Genomic DNA, 17,630 nt, shown 5'->3' with positions numbered 1-17,630 from the left:
CTATGTTGATTCTTCCAATCCAAGAACACAGAATATCTTTCCATTTCTTTGTATCTTCTTTGATTTCTTTTAATAGGGTCTTATAGTTTTCATATAGGTCTTTCACATGTTTCGTTAAATTTATTCCTAGGTGGGGTGGCGCCATAATGTAGTGGTTAGGACTCCTGCTTTACACACAGAAGGTCCTGGGTTTACGCCCCAGGTGGAGCCATGGACCATACCCCGGGTGCGCCAGGCCCTCAAGGTGCACGAGGCTCTGGGTGTACACTGCGAGCATGTGGGAAGAGATACCCTGCCTTCAGAGAACCAGTTCTTAAAAGAAAAAAAAAAAGAAAAAAAGAAAGGGAAACAGCAACATCCATAGGTAGGGGTGGAAGTGGTGGTGGGGGTGGGGAATTAAAGAGGGAAAAAAAATTTATTCCTAGGTATTCTTTTTGTTGCGATGCAAAAGGAATTATTTTTTCTACTTCTTTTTCTGACACTTGATTATTAGAGGATAGGAACGCTATGGATTTTTGAATGTTGATTTTGTATCCAGAAATTTTACTGTATTTGCTTATTGGTTCTAGTGGTGTTCTTGTGGAGAAAGAGTAAGATGAAGCGTTCTTGCCCTTGGGTAACAAAAGAAATTGCCTTACCTACAGACTAACACATACACACACACACACACACGCACACACACACGCACACGCACACGCACACACCTGCCTTCAAGCAGAATCATTTCTCTTGACACCATTGTAGTGAGGAAAGTGGAATAAACCATATTAAGACTTGAGAAAATGACTTCTGCCTCCAGAAAGGTAGAGTAGATGTATATTTTCCTTTTCCTCTTGCTAAGTAAGTTAAAAACGCTGCACGTAAGATAAAATAAATATAAGAACACAATGAATGGTGGATGAGAGGCAGACTAGCCTGAAAACTTGAGACTTGAAGAACAACACTACAGTGAGTTTTGTGGGCTTTCTCTTTTCTGTGCATAATCCAGACTGAGTGCTGGAGAAGCCAACAAGTAATGCCAACAAGCATAGACAGAAAAATTCCATGAAAAGCCTAATCTCTCTAGCCAAAGGACCAAGAAAGGGACAGCCTAGTAAGACATAAAATTTATAAACAACAACCATTCTACTCTAGCTAAACTCCACAGGGCCGGGGTAGAGGGGAGAGGAACTGTAGTGCCATTCTGAACTCTGCAAGCAAAGGCTAAGTGGGAAACCTAGTCTTCTCCCCTTCCCAGTCTATAGCTAGGCATTCCAACTCTCTCTCCCTCCCCCTTCCTCCACCAAGGTGATGCCAGAAGGCCAAGTGCAGTGAAGACCACAAAGGGAGTCTAGACATCAACCTCAACCTGATGGTAATGAGGCACCCTACCACTCCCCACTGACGTGGTATCAAAGAGGTCTAGTGGAGTTCAGGATTTTCACAACCACCCACAGGCCTAGTAGATTTCAGATTTTCCCCCACTCATACTCCTTCTTGGCATCAGTAAAGGCCACATGGGGAAGAGTAACAGGCACACCTGCTCCTCCCACCCAGGGTGATCAGCAGAAGCCTGGGGGTAGCCTGAACTCCCACCCCCATGCAGCAATAATGAGGAGCTCAAGCTTCCTATAAAAAATGTTAATAAAAGACAAGTGGGTAAACAGGATTCCACGTAGCAGTGTGGAATGAGGTGTCCTTCCCCTAGCACAGTGGTATTAGAGGGCGTCTGCTAAAACAGATTTAAATGTGACTCCGTCTCATAATATAATACCCTATATAAATGTCTAGGTTTCAATTTAAAATTGCTTGTCATACCAAGAACCAGGAAAATCTCAATGTGAATGAAAAAGAATAATCATTAGGCAACAACACTGAAATGACACAGACGTTAGAATTGTCTAACAAGGATTTTAAACTTGCCATCATAAAGATGTGTCAGTGAGAAATTACAAACACACTTGAAACAGATGAAAATATAGAAGAAAGTCTTAGGAAACAAATAGAAAATATAGAGGAGAATCAAATAGGAATTTTAGGATTGAAAAGTACAATAACCGAAGTGAAAACTCAGTGGATTGGCTCAGTAGTAGAATGGAGAGGACAGAGGAAAGAATTCATGAATTTGAAGATAGAATGATAGAAATTATCCAGTCTGATACTAATTTCAAGTAACTGAGCAAACTTCAAAAAGGATAAACCCAAAGAAATCCAAGACACATCATAGTCAAAATTCTGAAAACTAAAGACAAAGAAAATAAACTATGAAAGTATTAGAGAGAAATGAAACCTTATCTATAAGGGAAAACACACACACAATTCTAATGCCTGCTAATTTCTTATTAGAAATCAGGGAGTCTAAAAGAAAGGAGCACAACCTTTTTCAAGTGCTGAAGAAAAAGAACTTTCAACCCAGAATCCTATACCCAGAAAAAAATGTCCTTTTGGAATGAAGAGAAAATCAAGGCATTCAAAGATGAAGGAAAACTAAGAATTTGTCATTAGCAGACTTTCCATAAAGGAATAGACAAAGGAAATTCTCCAATAAGCAAAAAAAGAAAATAAAAAGTCTACAGATCAGAAAGGAAAAATAAAAGTGACCCTAATTATAGATGCTATGTTTGTCTGCATAGAAAAATCCTAAGGTATCTGCAAAACAACTTAGAACAAATAAGTGAATTCATCAAAGTTGCAGAATACAATATTGACATAAAAAATTAATTATATGTCTATATACTAGCAATGAGCATTCGGAAATTTAATTTAAAAATATAATACAATTTAAAATTGCTTAAAAAGAAATACTTAAGTGTAAATAAATATAAGAGGTACATGACTTGGGTACCTAAAATTACAAAATGCTGATGAAAGAAATCAAAATAGATCTAAATAAACAGAGATATGTTCATGTAGTAGAAGACTCAACATAGTAAAAACATCAATTATCCCCTACTTGATATTTACATTCCTGTCAAAACTGCAGCAAGATTTTTTTATAGATATAGATAATGTTAATCTAAAATTTATATGGAAAGGAAAAGAAATGAGCATAACAATTTTGAAAAAGAAGAATTAAATGAGAGGAGTTATCCTACTCAATTTTAAGACCGATTATATACAGTAAGCAAGATTGTATGGTATTGGTGAAGGGATAAACATATAGATCAGTGGAACAGGATAAAGAATACAAAAACAGTCTTCCAAAAGTATTGCCAACAGATTTTTTTGGAATTTTTTAAAAAGTTTCATAAGTGATTTTAATTTTATTATTAGTTTCAAGTATACAGTGCATTGGTTAGACATTTATGTAGTTTATAAAACGATCCCCTTGATTGCTCTTTCTCGCCTCTGGCTCTACACCTAGCCATTACATTAATGCTAATTGCATTCCCTATGCCATGCTCCCCATCCCGGTGATCATCTATCAACTACTTAATTTGAACTTCTTTAACCCTTCATCCCTTCCCCCAGGCCCCCAACTCCCCTTCCCTCTGGCCCTCACCAGATTGTCCTCTGTATTTGAGTCTGTTTTTGGTTGGTTGGTTCTTTTTGTTCCTTAAATTCTACATATGAGTGAAATCATGTTATTTATCTTTCTCTGTCTGACTTATTTCACACAGCATAATAACCTCTAGGTCCATCCATGCCATTGCGAATGGTAGGATTTCAGTTTTTTAATGCCTGAGTAATACCCTATTGTATATATGAACCATAACTTTTTATCCAATCATCTGTCGATGGGCATTTAGGTTGCTTCCATATCTTGGCTATTGTAAATTGTGCTGCCATGAACATAGGGGTGCATAGACCTTTACGAATTATTGTTTTGGTTGTCTTTGGATAAATACCCAGAAGTCCAATTCTTAGGTCAAAAGGTATATCGTTTTTAACTTTTTGAGAAACTTCCAGACTGTTTTCCATAGAGGCTGTACCATTTTGCAATCCTACCAAGAATGTACGAGGGTTCCCTTTTCTCCACATCCTCACCAACACTTGTTATTCTTTGATATATTGATGATAGCCATTCTGACAGGTGTCAAGTGATATCTCATTGTGGTTTTAATTTGCATTTCTCTGATGATTAGTGACCTGGAGCATCTTTTCATATCTATTGGCCAATTGTATTTCCTCTTTAGAGAAATATCTGTTCAGGTCTTCTGCCCATTTTTTTAAATGGATTGTCTGGTTTTTTGTTGTTGAGTTGTATGAGCTCTTTATATATTTTGGATATTAACCTCCAGGCTGCTTTCCATAGTGACTACACAAATTTGCAAAACCACCAACAGTATATAAGGGCTCCCGTTTCTCCACATCCTCACCATTGATTTATTGATGATCGACAGATTTTTTTAAATTTATTTATTTTAATTAGTTTCAAGTATACAGTACAGTACATTGGTTAGACATCTATATAGTTCATAAAATGATCCCCCCAATTGTTCCCTCTCTTCCCTGACACTCTATCTAGTCAATATATTAATGCTAACTGCATTCCCTATGCTGTGCTCTCCATCTCCGTGACCATCTATCAGCTACTAATGTGTACTTCTTTAATCCTTCTCCCAATTTTCCCAGCCCCCTAAACCCCCCTCCCCTCTGTCTGTCACCAAATTGTCCACTATATTTGTGAGTCTGTTTTTAATTAGTTTGTTCTTTTTATTCCTTAGATTCCACATATGAGTGAAATCATATAGTGTTTATCTTTCTCTGTGTGAATTAAATACCTTCTAGGTCCATCCAAGCAATATCTTTTTCCATCCCCTTCTTTTTCATATGTAGGGGTCTTGTTTTCTTATCCTTTCAGCTACTCTATCTTTTGGTTGGAGCACTTAATTCTTTTCCATTTAAGGTACTTATTGATAAAAATGCAGTTGTTACCATTTTTATCTGTCCTTCAACTCTAAATGATAGCTTTGTTGGATAAATTATTCTGGATTGTAGATTCTGGGTCTTCATCCTGTAGAATATTTTTTGCCAAGCCCTTCTGTCCTGCATAGTTTCTTTTGAGAAATCGGTTGCCAGTCTTATGGGTCTTCCCTTGTAGGTAACTATCTATTTTTCTCTTGCTGCTTTTAATATTCTTTGTATTTAACCTTTGGCATTTTAATTATGATGTGTTTCTTGGTGCAGGCCTCTTTGGATCCCTGATTTTTAGAATTCTCTAAGCTTTCTGAGTTGTATGTGTATTTCCTTCACCAGGTTAGGGAAGTTTTCCATCATTATTTCTTCAAACAGCTGTTCAACATCTTGATTTTCTTCAGTTACACCGATCAGACAGATATTTGGGCCTTTAATAGTGTCTCATATGCTCCTTAAATTATTTTTGTATCTTGGCATCTTTTTTCTTGCCATTGTGATTGAGCGCCCTTGGCTTTCCCATCCTCTCGATAGGTCATTTGATCCTTTTCTTTATTCACTTTGTTTATTTCTTTGTTTATTCCATTTAATATACTTCTCATTTCAGATAATGTGTTCTTCATTTCAGACTGGTTCCCTTTTATAATTTCCGCTTCCATTTTTATATTTTTTATCTCTTTGTAGAAGTTTTCACTGAATTCATCTACAGTTCCCAAAAGTTCGTTGAGCATCTTTATAACCAGTGTTTTGAACTTTGCATCTGTTAGATTACTTGACTCCATTATATCTGGATCTCTGTTCTATTCTCTTATATCGTTTCTGCTTCTTTGTCTGCCTTTCTGTGTCTGTTTCTATGTACTAAACAAAGCTCCTAAGTCTCGCAGTCTTATTAGTGTGTATTTGTGAAGTAGGTGTCCAGTGGCACAGTCTTAAGAGAGGTTCAGCTACAGGCCAAATTTAGCCCAAGCCTCTGCCCCTCTGGGGCCACCTGTTAAGATTCAGCAAGCAATCCACAGATGCTGTGCTTATAGTTGCCTCAAAAGGCCACACCAGAAACTGAAGCCAGCTGGCTCCAGTGTGAGTCTAGGCCGTTGCTCAGCAAGGAGCACCTGACTCACTGAGGATGTACTTGAATGTGGCTTGGGTGGGGATGTGAGTTGGGGGAGGCGGGGCTTCAGGGAATCCTCTGGGCGGAGGGATCTCTGTTATCCAGTTTGACGACATCAGGGCTATGGCGGCTCTGAGTCTGGAGCACTGGCAAGGGGGAGGGCTCAACAGGGAACAATGGATCCTGCCAGCACTTCTGTACAGAGTGAGTCTCTCCTGGGCCCTCACTCCTACAATGAGTCCCTGTAAGTCCCTGGCGCCCCCTGCACACAGCTGAATTAGCACTGGTGCTCAGAGCGAGCAGGTCCGTCACCACGAAAATCTGCTCGTGGATGCGGCCCCTTTAAGAGTAGTCTGCCACTGCCGCAGCCTCTGACTCACTCAGCTGCTCTAGACCGGGTAGCCTGGCGTCCTTGCCCCATTCCACCTTCTGCCATTGCAGGGTGCTTTCTTGGATTTCTCCCTAGTTGTATGGCTTGTTCATCTAGATCCCAGGTGATTTTTCCTTGCTGTTGCTCCTTGTTTCTGTCACAACTTTGATTTGGTCCTCAGAGGGATGAACAGAACCTCTATCATTTAAGCCATTTTTTTTTCCTCCAACAGATTTTTAATAAAGGTACAAAAGCAATTCAGTGGAGGAATAGTAGTCTTTTAACAAATGGTGCTGGAGCAACTGGATGTCCATAGGCCAAAAAAATTTATCGATCTAATATTGATATGTTACAGGAAAATTAACTCAAAGTGGATCATAGATTTAAATGTACAATGCAAAACTATAAAATTGTAGAAGAAATCATAGGAGAAAATTCAGGACCTGGGGCTTGGTGAAGACTTCCTGGACATGATACTCTAAGCATGATCCATACGATTTTTAAAAATCAATAAATTATATTTCATCAAAAGTAAAAACATTTGCTTTTCAAAAGATTTTATTAAAAGATAAAAAGCTACACACTGAGAGAAAATGTTTGAAAATTATATACCTCATAAAGAACTTATATCTAGAATTTATAAAGAATTATCAAAGCTGAACAATAAAAACAAACAATCCAATTAGAAAATAGGCAAAAGATATGAAGAAATATTTCACCAAAGAGGGTGTGCAAATGGCAAATAAACATGTGGAAAGATGTTCACCACCACTAGCCATTAAGAAAGTGCAAAGTAAGACCATAATGAGAGACCACTACACACCTATTAGAAGGACTAGAATTTTTTTAAAAAGTGAAAATATCAAACACTGGATGGAGAGAACTAGATCATTCATACATTGCTAGTAGGAATGTAAAATGGTATAACACTGGAAAATAGTGGCAGTTTCTTAAAAACATAAGCCCACACCATATGGCCCAACAATTGCACCTCTGGCCACACACCATATGGCCTAGCAATTGCACCTCTGGTTGCAATTGCACCTGTTTGTACAGGCAAAATCCTGTACACAACTATTCATAGCACTCTTATCTGTAATAGGCCCAAACCAGAAACAACTGAAATGTCAATGATGAGTGAAAAAAAGCCAATCTCAAAAGGTCACATACCGTATGATTCCATTTATGTGACATTCTTGAAATAAAAAAATTATAGAGATAAAGAACAAATTAGTGTTTATTAGAGGCGAGGGATGTTTGGAGAAGAAGACACATGTGACTATAAAGAGATAGTATGAGGGAGATATTTGTGGTGATGGAGTAGTTCTGTATCTTGAATGAGGTGGTGGTTCCATGGATTTATTCACATGATAAAATGGCATAGAATTCTACACATATAATACCAATTTCGATTTCCTAATTTTGATATTCTACTATAGTTACATAAGATATAAGCATTGGGAGAAACTGGGTGAAGGGTGCACTGAAACTATGTACTACCTTTGCAACTTTCTGTGAATCTAAAATTATTTCCAAATAATAAGTGAAAAAGAAATAATTGGTCAAAATTATCCCTTTTAAGTGGTCTTATTTTAGGTGGTCTTATTAGGTGGTCTTGTGGCATAACTTGCAGACTAAGGTCCTAAGGTTCTACATTTCTAACTGGGCTCTATCCAAATTATATTAATATGAAAATAGAAAACTCTTATATAGCACGTAATATACTATAGGTGCTTTACATATATGGCTTACTAATCCTCACCAACCCGTCTGATAAGTACTCTTATTATCCCTATTTTACAAATAGGACTCTGGAGCACAAAGAGATTACTTGGATAGAAAGTGCTGGAGCCAGCATATGGAGCCAAGCGAATTGCATTTGAACTCCAAGCAGATCTTAGAAATATAGCTGACACTTGAACAACGTGGAGGGTAGGGATGCCAATCCCACCTCACCCCCACTCTCTGTCCCCACACAGTTGAAAACCCACTATAACTTTAAATTCTACAGTTGGCCCTTGGCATCTGCGGATTCAACCAACCACATATCAAAAATAGTAGTATTTTCCATCCATGGCTGGGAATGAGAAACACTGTTTTCCGTCCATGGTTGGTTGAATCCTTGGATGTAAAACCCCTGATAAGAAGAGCTGACTGTATTTACTGAAAAAAGTTCACATATAAATGGACACACCCAGTTCGAACCAGTGTTGCTCAAGGTCAACTGTAAAAGGACTTTAAGGAAAATCAAAGCAGGTGTGTCCTTGTCAAAGCTAAGCTATAAATATGAAGTGTTTTACCTGGTCTCTTTTCATTGGTTGTTCCTCACCTGACCTAGAAAATCTGCTTTTGTTTTCACAGTAAGAATGCTGATGAAGATCAGGTCAAAGATAGGCTGGAGCAGCTGAGATGTCACTTTACATGGAAGTTGCTAATCGAAGACACTGAAATTACCGATTTAGAAAACAGGGTTTTCGATGAGATTGAATTCCTAGACATCAAATACAACGTGGGAATTCACAACCTACTGGCCTATATAAAGCACCTGAAAGGCCAAAATAAGGAAGCCCTGGAGAGCTTGAAAGAAGCTGAAACCTTAATCCAGCAAGAACGTACCAACCAATCGAACACAAAAAGGCTGGTTACCTGGGGCAACTATGCCTGGCTGTATTACCACATGGGCAGCCTGGGAGAAGTCCAGATTTATCTGGACAAAGTGGAAAACACTTGCAAGAAGCTTGCCAGTCCCTCCTGCTGTAGACTGGAGTGTCCTGAGATGGACTGTGAGGAAGGATGGGCCTTGCTGAAATGTGGAGGAAAGAATTACGAACGAGCCAAGGCCTGCTTTGAAAAGGCTCTGGAAGCGGACCCTGAAAACCCTGAATTCAACACTGGGTATGCGATCACCATGTTTCGTCTGGATAGCTTTCACAAAGAAACGCAGTTTAAAGAGGCATTTTCTCTACACCCCCTAAAACAGGCCATCAGGCTAAATCCGGAAGATGCATATATTAAGGCTCTCCTTGGCCTGAAGCTTCAGGATGTAGGAGAACAAGCTGAGGGACAAAAGTACATTGAAGAAGCACTGACCAAAATGTCGTCGCAGACCTATGTCTTTCGCTATGCAGCCATGTTTTACCGAAGAAAAGGCTCTGTGGATAAAGCGCTTCAGCTCTTAAAAACTGCTTTGCAGGCAACACCCTCTTCTGCCTTCCTTCATCACCAGATAGGGCTTTGCTACAGATCACAAGTTCGTCAAATAAAGAAAACTGCAAAATGGCAGCCTAGAGGACAGGATAGAGAAAATGTCAATAGAATAACAAGATTAGCCATATTTCATTTTGAATTCACACTGAAACAAAAGCCCACATTTGAGATAGCTTACAAACACCTGGCAGATATGTACATAGAAGCAGGCAACTATGAAAAAGCTGAAGACACTTATCAAAAAGTGTTACGCCTGAAAAAACTTGACAAAGAAGTTCTGCAAGAAATATATTTCTACTATGGCCAATTCCAGGAATTTCAAAGGAAATCTGAAATCGATGCAATTATCTATTATTTAAAAGCAATAAAAATAGAAAACCAGTCATATTCAAGAGATAAAAGTATCAGTTCTTTGGAGAAATTGGTTTTAAGGAAACTTCGGAGAAATGGATCAGACATAGAAAGCTTGAGCATCCTCGGGTTCATCTACAAATTGAAAGGAGAAATGAATGAAGCCTTGGAGTATTACGAGCAGGCCCTAAAGCTGGCTGCTGACTTTGAGAGCTTTGTGTGACATGATTGCTCGGTGCTGAACTAGGGACCACTTTCACAGTTCATTTGATTTTAGGTTAACATGTACAACTGATCTTTTTGCTTACTGCTTTCGGAAACATATTATGTAAATCACTGTGATGATGTAATTTTTGAACAATTACTCAAACCTGATAATATATTAGTTGTATTCAGAAAATAGTGAAGTAGAATAGATATGTCTGTGTGTGTGAGGGAGAGGAAGAGAGAAACCATTTCTCTGTGAATGTTATATAGTAGAAAGAACAGTTTGTTAAGTAGATTTGTAGCAAATAAAGTACTGCGCTTACATAAAATAAATTGTCCAATTCATTCATTTAGTCAACAAATAGTTTTCAGTGCTAGATATCAAAAATAGTATGGTGATATAAAGAAATTTCTTTTCCTCCACCCATCTTAGGTTTATAGACCGGAGCCCCATAAATTGGACTAACAAAAGACAAATTAACCAGAGATAAACAGACAAAAGTTCATTAACGTGTACATCTCACATAGACATGAGAGTACCCAGTGATGAGTACCTCAAAGGGGTGGTTAGAACTTGGGCTTATATAGATAGCATCTTAACAAATGAATGATACATTTTTAGAGAAGTGATAAAAGGAAAAGAACCTTGAGTTTCTAAGAAGGCAAATTGTAGAAAGGTAAATTATGGAGAAAGCTAATGGAAGATAACTGCTAGTTACTAAAATTTATTACATAGATTCCTTTAGTAGTGACTCTGTGAGATAAAGGCCTGGAGTTATCTCAGATGATTAACTCTGTCTTTTCTGGAAGAGAAAGGAGAGGGGACACCTTCACAAATTTATGTCCTGCATTAGGTAGATAGGAGGATGGCAGACAGCCTTTCTTATATCTGCTTCTTTTCGACTGCCTTCAGCTCAAAGTAATTCTTATGCCAATGTAGCATACCTGGGGGTGGCATATTCTGCTTCCCTTCAATGAAAGAAGTAGACATTTTCTCCAAACCTCATGCGCTTTAACAGTCTACTGAGAGAGACAGACCGTAAAACGAATACTCAATTAAAATTCTGCTTTCTCCATGAAGATTTTTGAAATTTAATTCATTGTCAATTGTTCCAAGCAGTTCTCTTGTTTTGTGCCAGTTTATTTGAAGCGCTATTTATTCAGTCATTTGCTAGTATTGATCTAGTTAAATCAAGAAATGTGAAACAGATACTAAATGAAAGGAGAGACCATCTGTGGCAATCACCTTTGATTATGCCATTTCATTAAAAGGCAATGAACAATAAATAATACTTTAAAAAGAAAAAAAGCAATGTTATTTTTTGTTTTTTAATGTATATTTGGGGGAGGATATATTAATTTTCTATTGCGGTTGGAACAAATTATCACAAACTTGGTGCCTGAAAAACACAGACTTATTATCTTACAGTTCTATAGGTTGGAAGTCTGAAATTGTTTTCATTGGACAAAAATTAAGGTGTTGGCACAGCCATAATTCCTCCGGAAACTCTAGGGCATAATCTTTTTGTACCTTAACCAGCTTCTAAGATCCCTCCATTTCTTGGGGGACCTCTAATCCATAAGGATAGAAATCTCCAAGGAATTTTCAGAAATATTTGGCTGGGCTTTGAATTGCTACTACATTTTTATAGGAATTGAAACAAGCAAAATTTGTATCATTGAGGGGCAAGCATAAGAATTACATAGAACAATGGTCCCCAACCTTTTTGGCACCAGGGACCAGTGCTCCTATGAGAATCTAATGCCTGATGATCTGAGGTGGAGCTGAGGCGGTGATGCTAGTGCTGGGGAGCGGCTGCAAATACAGATGAAGATTCACTCACCTGCCGCTCACCTTCTGCTGTGCAGTCCAGTTCCTAACAGGTCCACTGGTACTGGTCCATGGTCCCAGGGATTGGGGACCCCTGACATATAAGCAATCTTCTTAACTTTCTTATCACTAAAACAAGAGATTCGATTTCACAAAAACAATACCTTAAAGAATTTGTTTGGGAGAGGAGGCTGTGTGGTGCTAAATAAGTCAAACCACTGCCACCTCTCCTAGAGTCAGAAATATTAAAAGTAAATAATGTTGGATTGGTTGATTCTCTATCAGGCAACTCTTCCCAGGTATTGCTGTACATCATTGGCCCCCAGAAAGCAGAGTTCGTTAATGCAAACAAAGTCTCTGCATTATGTAATGAATTCGTGTGATATGTGTTTGACAATCTACAGACATCACGGTTACTTACTATTGCTTATGACCGAACACCATTTCTCTGTCCCATTCTTCCCAACTATGAAAGAGATCCCTACACTTCCCAGAGCCCAGTAAAATTAAAGTGTAGGATAGCCTCGATATTTGCAGAGAAAAACAACAAGCAGCAAATCCAGAAAAATAGATGCTGTTTGGTATGGAAAAAACTACTGCCAAACTTGCTTATGAATATCTCCAGGCATTATTAAGAGGTCTCTTTAAATTGACAGCTGAATTTCAGGAGCTTGTTACTCCCATGTAAATGACTGACAGAACCTCAGCTGGTGTCCTTATTTAGAGTTACTGACACTCAAGAATTTCTCTAAATGCCCAGGCATCAGGCTGAGCCATAGCTCCTGCTATTCTCTACTATGATAGGTGTCCCAGCCCAGGTCTTTGAAAATTGCTGTCTACACATGACTGGAGGCTCCAGCTCCTTGGGGATCACCATGGCCACCAGTGTCTCCATTCTCATGATGATGCTAGAGGTGAAACTGTGTTGGGACTCAGGGCCTCCATTTTATATCCTGCCCACCTTAGATTACCCACCCTCAGCGTGTCCACAGCTCTGTATCTTATCCCCAGCCAGATCAAATGTGATACAGACACCTCCACTGTAGAGTCCCATGCTGAAAGGAGTATGCCTTCTCTGACATTCAACTGAGAATTTTCAACTGAGGTGGGGGGACAGTAAGAGGGAAGGGAAGGATTTAGTACCTCAGGGCAAAAAGAAGTTGCATTTGGCAAAATCCAGAGACAATTTGGGTTCACAACTGCAGGGTGCTACTGACATCTAGTGGGTATAAGCAAGGAAGCTGCATAAACATCCTCAATGCACAGGACAGCTTTCCACAACAAAGAATTACTCAGCTCAAGTGTCAGTGGTGCCAAGGCTAAGAAACTCTGACTTACACCCATCTCCTGGAAGAGTTATTGAAAAAATGAGTGTTTATTCTGAAAACTACCTCAAGGAGTACCGACCTATTACCTAAGTTTCAGTTTGCCAAGCAGTTCTGTTGCTATGTTTCACTATCTCTTTCTCTAGTTGCTGTGTTTTACATGTTGATAAGAAGAAATTAAAAAGACAATACACACTATTGAATTTCCCAAGAATCCACCCAATTCAGTAGTCTATGAAAAAAAGATTGATATTCAAATTCCATTCGGTAATTTCAGCATGTTCAATACCCACTTGACAGGTCTTGGTTTCTTCTCGATCTTGAAAATGTCTTTTCCTTTCAAATTTTTATAGCTTGCTTTGTCTTTCTGAATTTGAATTTCTAAACAATATAAAGTAGATAACCAGGTTTTTTCCCCTTTGATTTTTACTATGGATTTCTTGTCATTCATCTAATCCTTACTAAGCAGAGACTACCTTTTGGCCCAGATACAGCTAAGAGAAAGGAAGGGAAAGAAGTGGGAACTAGGAAGAAAAAACCTGATCAAGGCACTGGAAATTTCTTTCAAATATTGGAGCTCCATTAAATTTTTCTTTGGTAAGAAGGAAATTCAGAGCTTATTTTACCACTCAAACTATTCAGTACCTTTTCTAAAACGTGGTTTCCTACCTAAGATAAATATTACAGTTGCCTATAGGCAACCACACACACATTGTCTCTCTGATCTCATGTCTTAAAACTTTTCCCTGCTCTCTCCACTCCAACCAGAGTCAGGTCAACTATGCTCCTACCTCCAGGCCTGTATGCGTACTGTTTCCTCTGCCTAACACACACTTTCTTAGCCTCGAACCCACTCTTTCACCCCCTTCAGATCTTTGCTCAATTGACACTTTCTCAGTGACACTTTCTTCACTAACATATTTATAATAGTGAAACGCCTTGTATTCCCTCTCTCTATGCTTTTTCTCCATAGCACCATCTGACATATGTTTTATTTGTTCTTTATTATCTTATGCACTAGAAATTAACTGCACAAGGTAGATTCCTTGTCTGTTTAACTCATTGTTATTATTAACAGCGCATGAACAATGTGTGGCTCTTAGCAATTGTTTAATGAAATTTGTTGAATGAATGAAGTCGAATGAGACAAAAATTTTAGTGTATCAATATTGCCATTTTCTGCTTAGATTCCCAGTACCACCCTCATCTTTATCCGAATCTTATTACAGAAAGCAGTTGGCAAGGGCACGGAAAGCAAACATTCTGTAACAATTTTGAATGTATGACCTCAAAGAGGGAGTATAAACCTCTTTACAAAGTTATTCGGCAGTATCTACTAAAATTTAAAATGTGTATGCATTTTGATCCCAAAATGTCTCTAAATTTACCCTACGTAAATAATGGCACAGGTTCACATCATTGTAGTCTTGTTAATTGAATTAAGACTGGAAGCAGGTACTTCAGTTTTAGCTTAGGGTGCACAAAGCTGGAAAGAATATCACTGCCACCCTTACGACAAAAATAACGCTGAAAAATAACGCTCCTGTCATCTATTTAAAAAAAGAAAAGAAAGAAAAGGCTAATCGAGCTGCATATGTTTTATCTGTTCTTTATTATCTTATGCACTAGAAATTAACTCCACAAGGTAGATTCCTTGTCTGTTTAACTCATTGTTATTATTAACAGCGCATGAACAATGTGTGGCTCTTAGCAATTGTTTAATGAAATTTGTTGAATGAATGAAGTCGAATGAGACAAAAATTTTAGTGTATCAATATTGCCATTTTCTGCTTAGATTCCCAGTACCACCCTCATCTTTATCCGAATCTTATTACAGAAAGCAGTTGGCAAGGGCACGGAAAGCAAACATTCTGTAACAATTTTGAATGTATGACCTCAAAGAGGGAGTATAAACCTCTTTACAAAGTTATTCGGCAGTATCTACTAAAATTTAAAATGTGTATGCATTTTGATCCCAAAATGTCTCTAAATTTACCCTACGTAAATAATGGCACAGGTTCACATCATTGTAGTCTTGTTAATTGAATTAAGACTGGAAGCAGGTACTTCAGTTTTAGCTTAGGGTGCACAAAGCTGGAAAGAATATCACTGCCACCCTTACGACAAAAATAACGCTGAAAAATAACGCTCCTGTCATCTATTTAAAAAAAGAAAAGAAAGAAAAGGCTAATCGAGCTGCATATGTTTTATCTGTTCTTTATTATCTTATGCACTAGAAATTAACTCCACAAGGTAGATTCCTTGTCTGTTTAACTCATTGTTTAACTCAGAGAGACCAACATCCAAAGGTCCAGTCGCAAATTCAACTCTAAACGACCTTGCGCTCCGCAAACGTCTCGCCGCGGCCTCTAAATGTGGCGCGGGGGAGAGAGAGGCTCCTCACTCATCCCTTCTATAAGTTTCCGTTTCCTGGAGCTGGACTTTACCTAGGCCAGAATCAGATTCACTTCTCAGTTTCCTTTTCCCGCTCCGGTCCTGTCTAACAAAGACAAGCGCCTTTGCACCACCTAGCGGGGCAGACGCCTCGCGGGAAGCGCGCGCCCGCCCGCCTGACCCCCTGCCCACGCGCACGCGCACACGCACGCGCACGCACGTGCCGCGCGCCCAGCCGCTCAGCAGCACGGGATCCCGCTCCTGAGAAAGCCCGAGGGGACTTGCCGCCTCCCTGGAAGAGTCGCAGAACCCATCCACCATGAGGTAAGGGGTTTTCCCGTTTCTCCATCCAAATTCTGCGTAGGCCTTTGTTTCCAACTGGTGTTTTTCTTTTATTCCGTTTCTAACGCGGCGCTACGGCCCTTTAAGAGGCCGAGCCCCCCTCGTCCTACACCCAGGCATCTGGCTTGGGACGCTCCCCGGGATCCCTTTCCAGGTCCTGGGCGTCTGAAATCGGGCCTATTGAGGAGCTCGTTCGAGCAGACCCTTCAGCGGAGTGCTGACCCTCCCCCCCGGGCGTCTGCGGTCGGGCCTGTCAGGCGGTGTGGCCAGGCGACGCGCCCTGGAAGCTTGACCTCTCTCTGCGGCTTCTCGGCCGCCGCAGTGGTGACTGTGCTTAGTTGGCGGCCGCCCCCAAGACCATTCTGCGCAGCCTCTACGTGGCACGGTCCACCGCTTTCCTCTGCTTCCCAAGCCTTTCAGCTGCCATTCTCATTTGGGCAGATGCGATTTGGTCGCAGCTCCAAGCGGCACATTTGTCTCCTACTGCCATTTTGCCTCTCTGATTTCTGGGTCTGAATTCTTCCTTTTCTGGGAGCTACCTTTGAACCACGAACAGATTGTTATTGTTCCACCCAATTCACTATTTTATCAGGATTTCTTTATCTGTCTTCTTTACTAATTTTATGGTGATGGTGTCTTTTTCTCACCTTTTTTTGTATCCCCAGGGGTTAGCACACTGCCCTGTATGTAGTTAGTGAATCATTTGCGTTCAATAAGTTGAAGAGTGAGAGGTTAAGATCTTGGACTCCTGAAGCATATAACCCTTTGTTCTCCTAGTTGGGTGACTCAAAGAAAAGTTTCTTAAACTCTGAGTTTTTCTCATCTGTAAAGATTAATGCTATCCATCTCTTAGGACTGTGGAACGGATTAATTGACTGCTTAGCACATATTGCAAATGTTGGCTATCATGAGAACTAAAAAAAAAAGTTACTAATTTCTAACATTTGTGAGAAGGGAGGAAGGTATCAGGAGGGCCTGGAAAAACAAAGAGGAAAAGAGGGGTGCACTGTATGTGTATGTGCAGAATGGGGTGGACCCCATTGGGGACTTACTCCCAAGGACATTGAAAGACTGATTCTTCCTAGAAAAAAAAAATTACTTAAAGATAAATGTTGCGTTTTCAAACATAACAACCTCTCTCTGCCAGCTTCCCAGAGACAAAGTTAAAACATTAAGTAGACAAAGTTTAAAAAGTAAAACTTCTCATGGCCTTCCAGTTGTGTGTGAATTTCAGAGTCTGAACAAAGCACTTCAGTGCCTGACCGAAGGTCCCTTTGAGATCTCACAACCACATTCATATCCAAGGCAGCCCTCCTCCTCGTCTCTGGGCGTTTAGCTGGTAGAAACCTTCAGGACAGAAGCCAATGTTCATTTTACTCTATGCATGGACAGGGGGCTGGTAAGCTGGTATGGTGGTGGATCTGGGCAGGCTGGTAAGGGCATGGCAAATTGTGCCCATGATTTTGATGTAGTTACACCAGAGAAAGGAACAACTACCAAAAGACAATCATACCAGATTTCCCAGTGAGGACTACAGGAAACAGTTCAAAACCTATTTTCAAAATCCAAACATGGGGCCAAGCTATAAAGACAAGTGAGATAGGAAAGACCAAAGCGAGAAAAAGTTTGGAGCCTTTTAGCAGGAAGGGAAGAACCAGC

The 17,630-nt window shown here is 39.6% G+C and overlaps 2 protein-coding genes across 2 annotated transcripts in view; both read left to right on the top strand.

The window, feature by feature from the left end:
• Positions 1-11,388, top strand: part of LOC102878285 (interferon-induced protein with tetratricopeptide repeats 1) — a 15,215-nt gene extending 3,827 nt beyond the window's left edge. Inside the window, exon 2 of the mRNA XM_006925964.3 lies at positions 8,676-11,388. Within this exon, the coding sequence (XP_006926026.1) occupies positions 8,676-10,095 (1,420 nt within the window). The 3' untranslated portion in view covers positions 10,096-11,388. The remainder of the gene's footprint in view (positions 1-8,675) is intronic.
• Positions 11,389-15,799: 4,411 nt separating this feature from the next.
• IFIT5 (interferon induced protein with tetratricopeptide repeats 5) overlaps positions 15,800-17,630 on the top strand; it is a 10,427-nt gene continuing 8,596 nt past the window's right edge. Inside the window, exon 1 of the mRNA XM_006925963.3 lies at positions 15,800-15,953. Within this exon, the coding sequence (XP_006926025.1) occupies positions 15,949-15,953 (5 nt within the window). The 5' untranslated portion in view covers positions 15,800-15,948. The remainder of the gene's footprint in view (positions 15,954-17,630) is intronic.

Source organism: Pteropus alecto, unplaced genomic scaffold (genome assembly GCF_000325575.1).
Source record: "Pteropus alecto unplaced genomic scaffold, ASM32557v1 scaffold88, whole genome shotgun sequence".
NCBI classification, from domain to species: Eukaryota; Metazoa; Chordata; class Mammalia; order Chiroptera; family Pteropodidae; genus Pteropus; species Pteropus alecto.
Note: the sequence above shows the minus strand (reverse complement) of the source record. Positions and strands in the feature narration are given on the sequence as shown.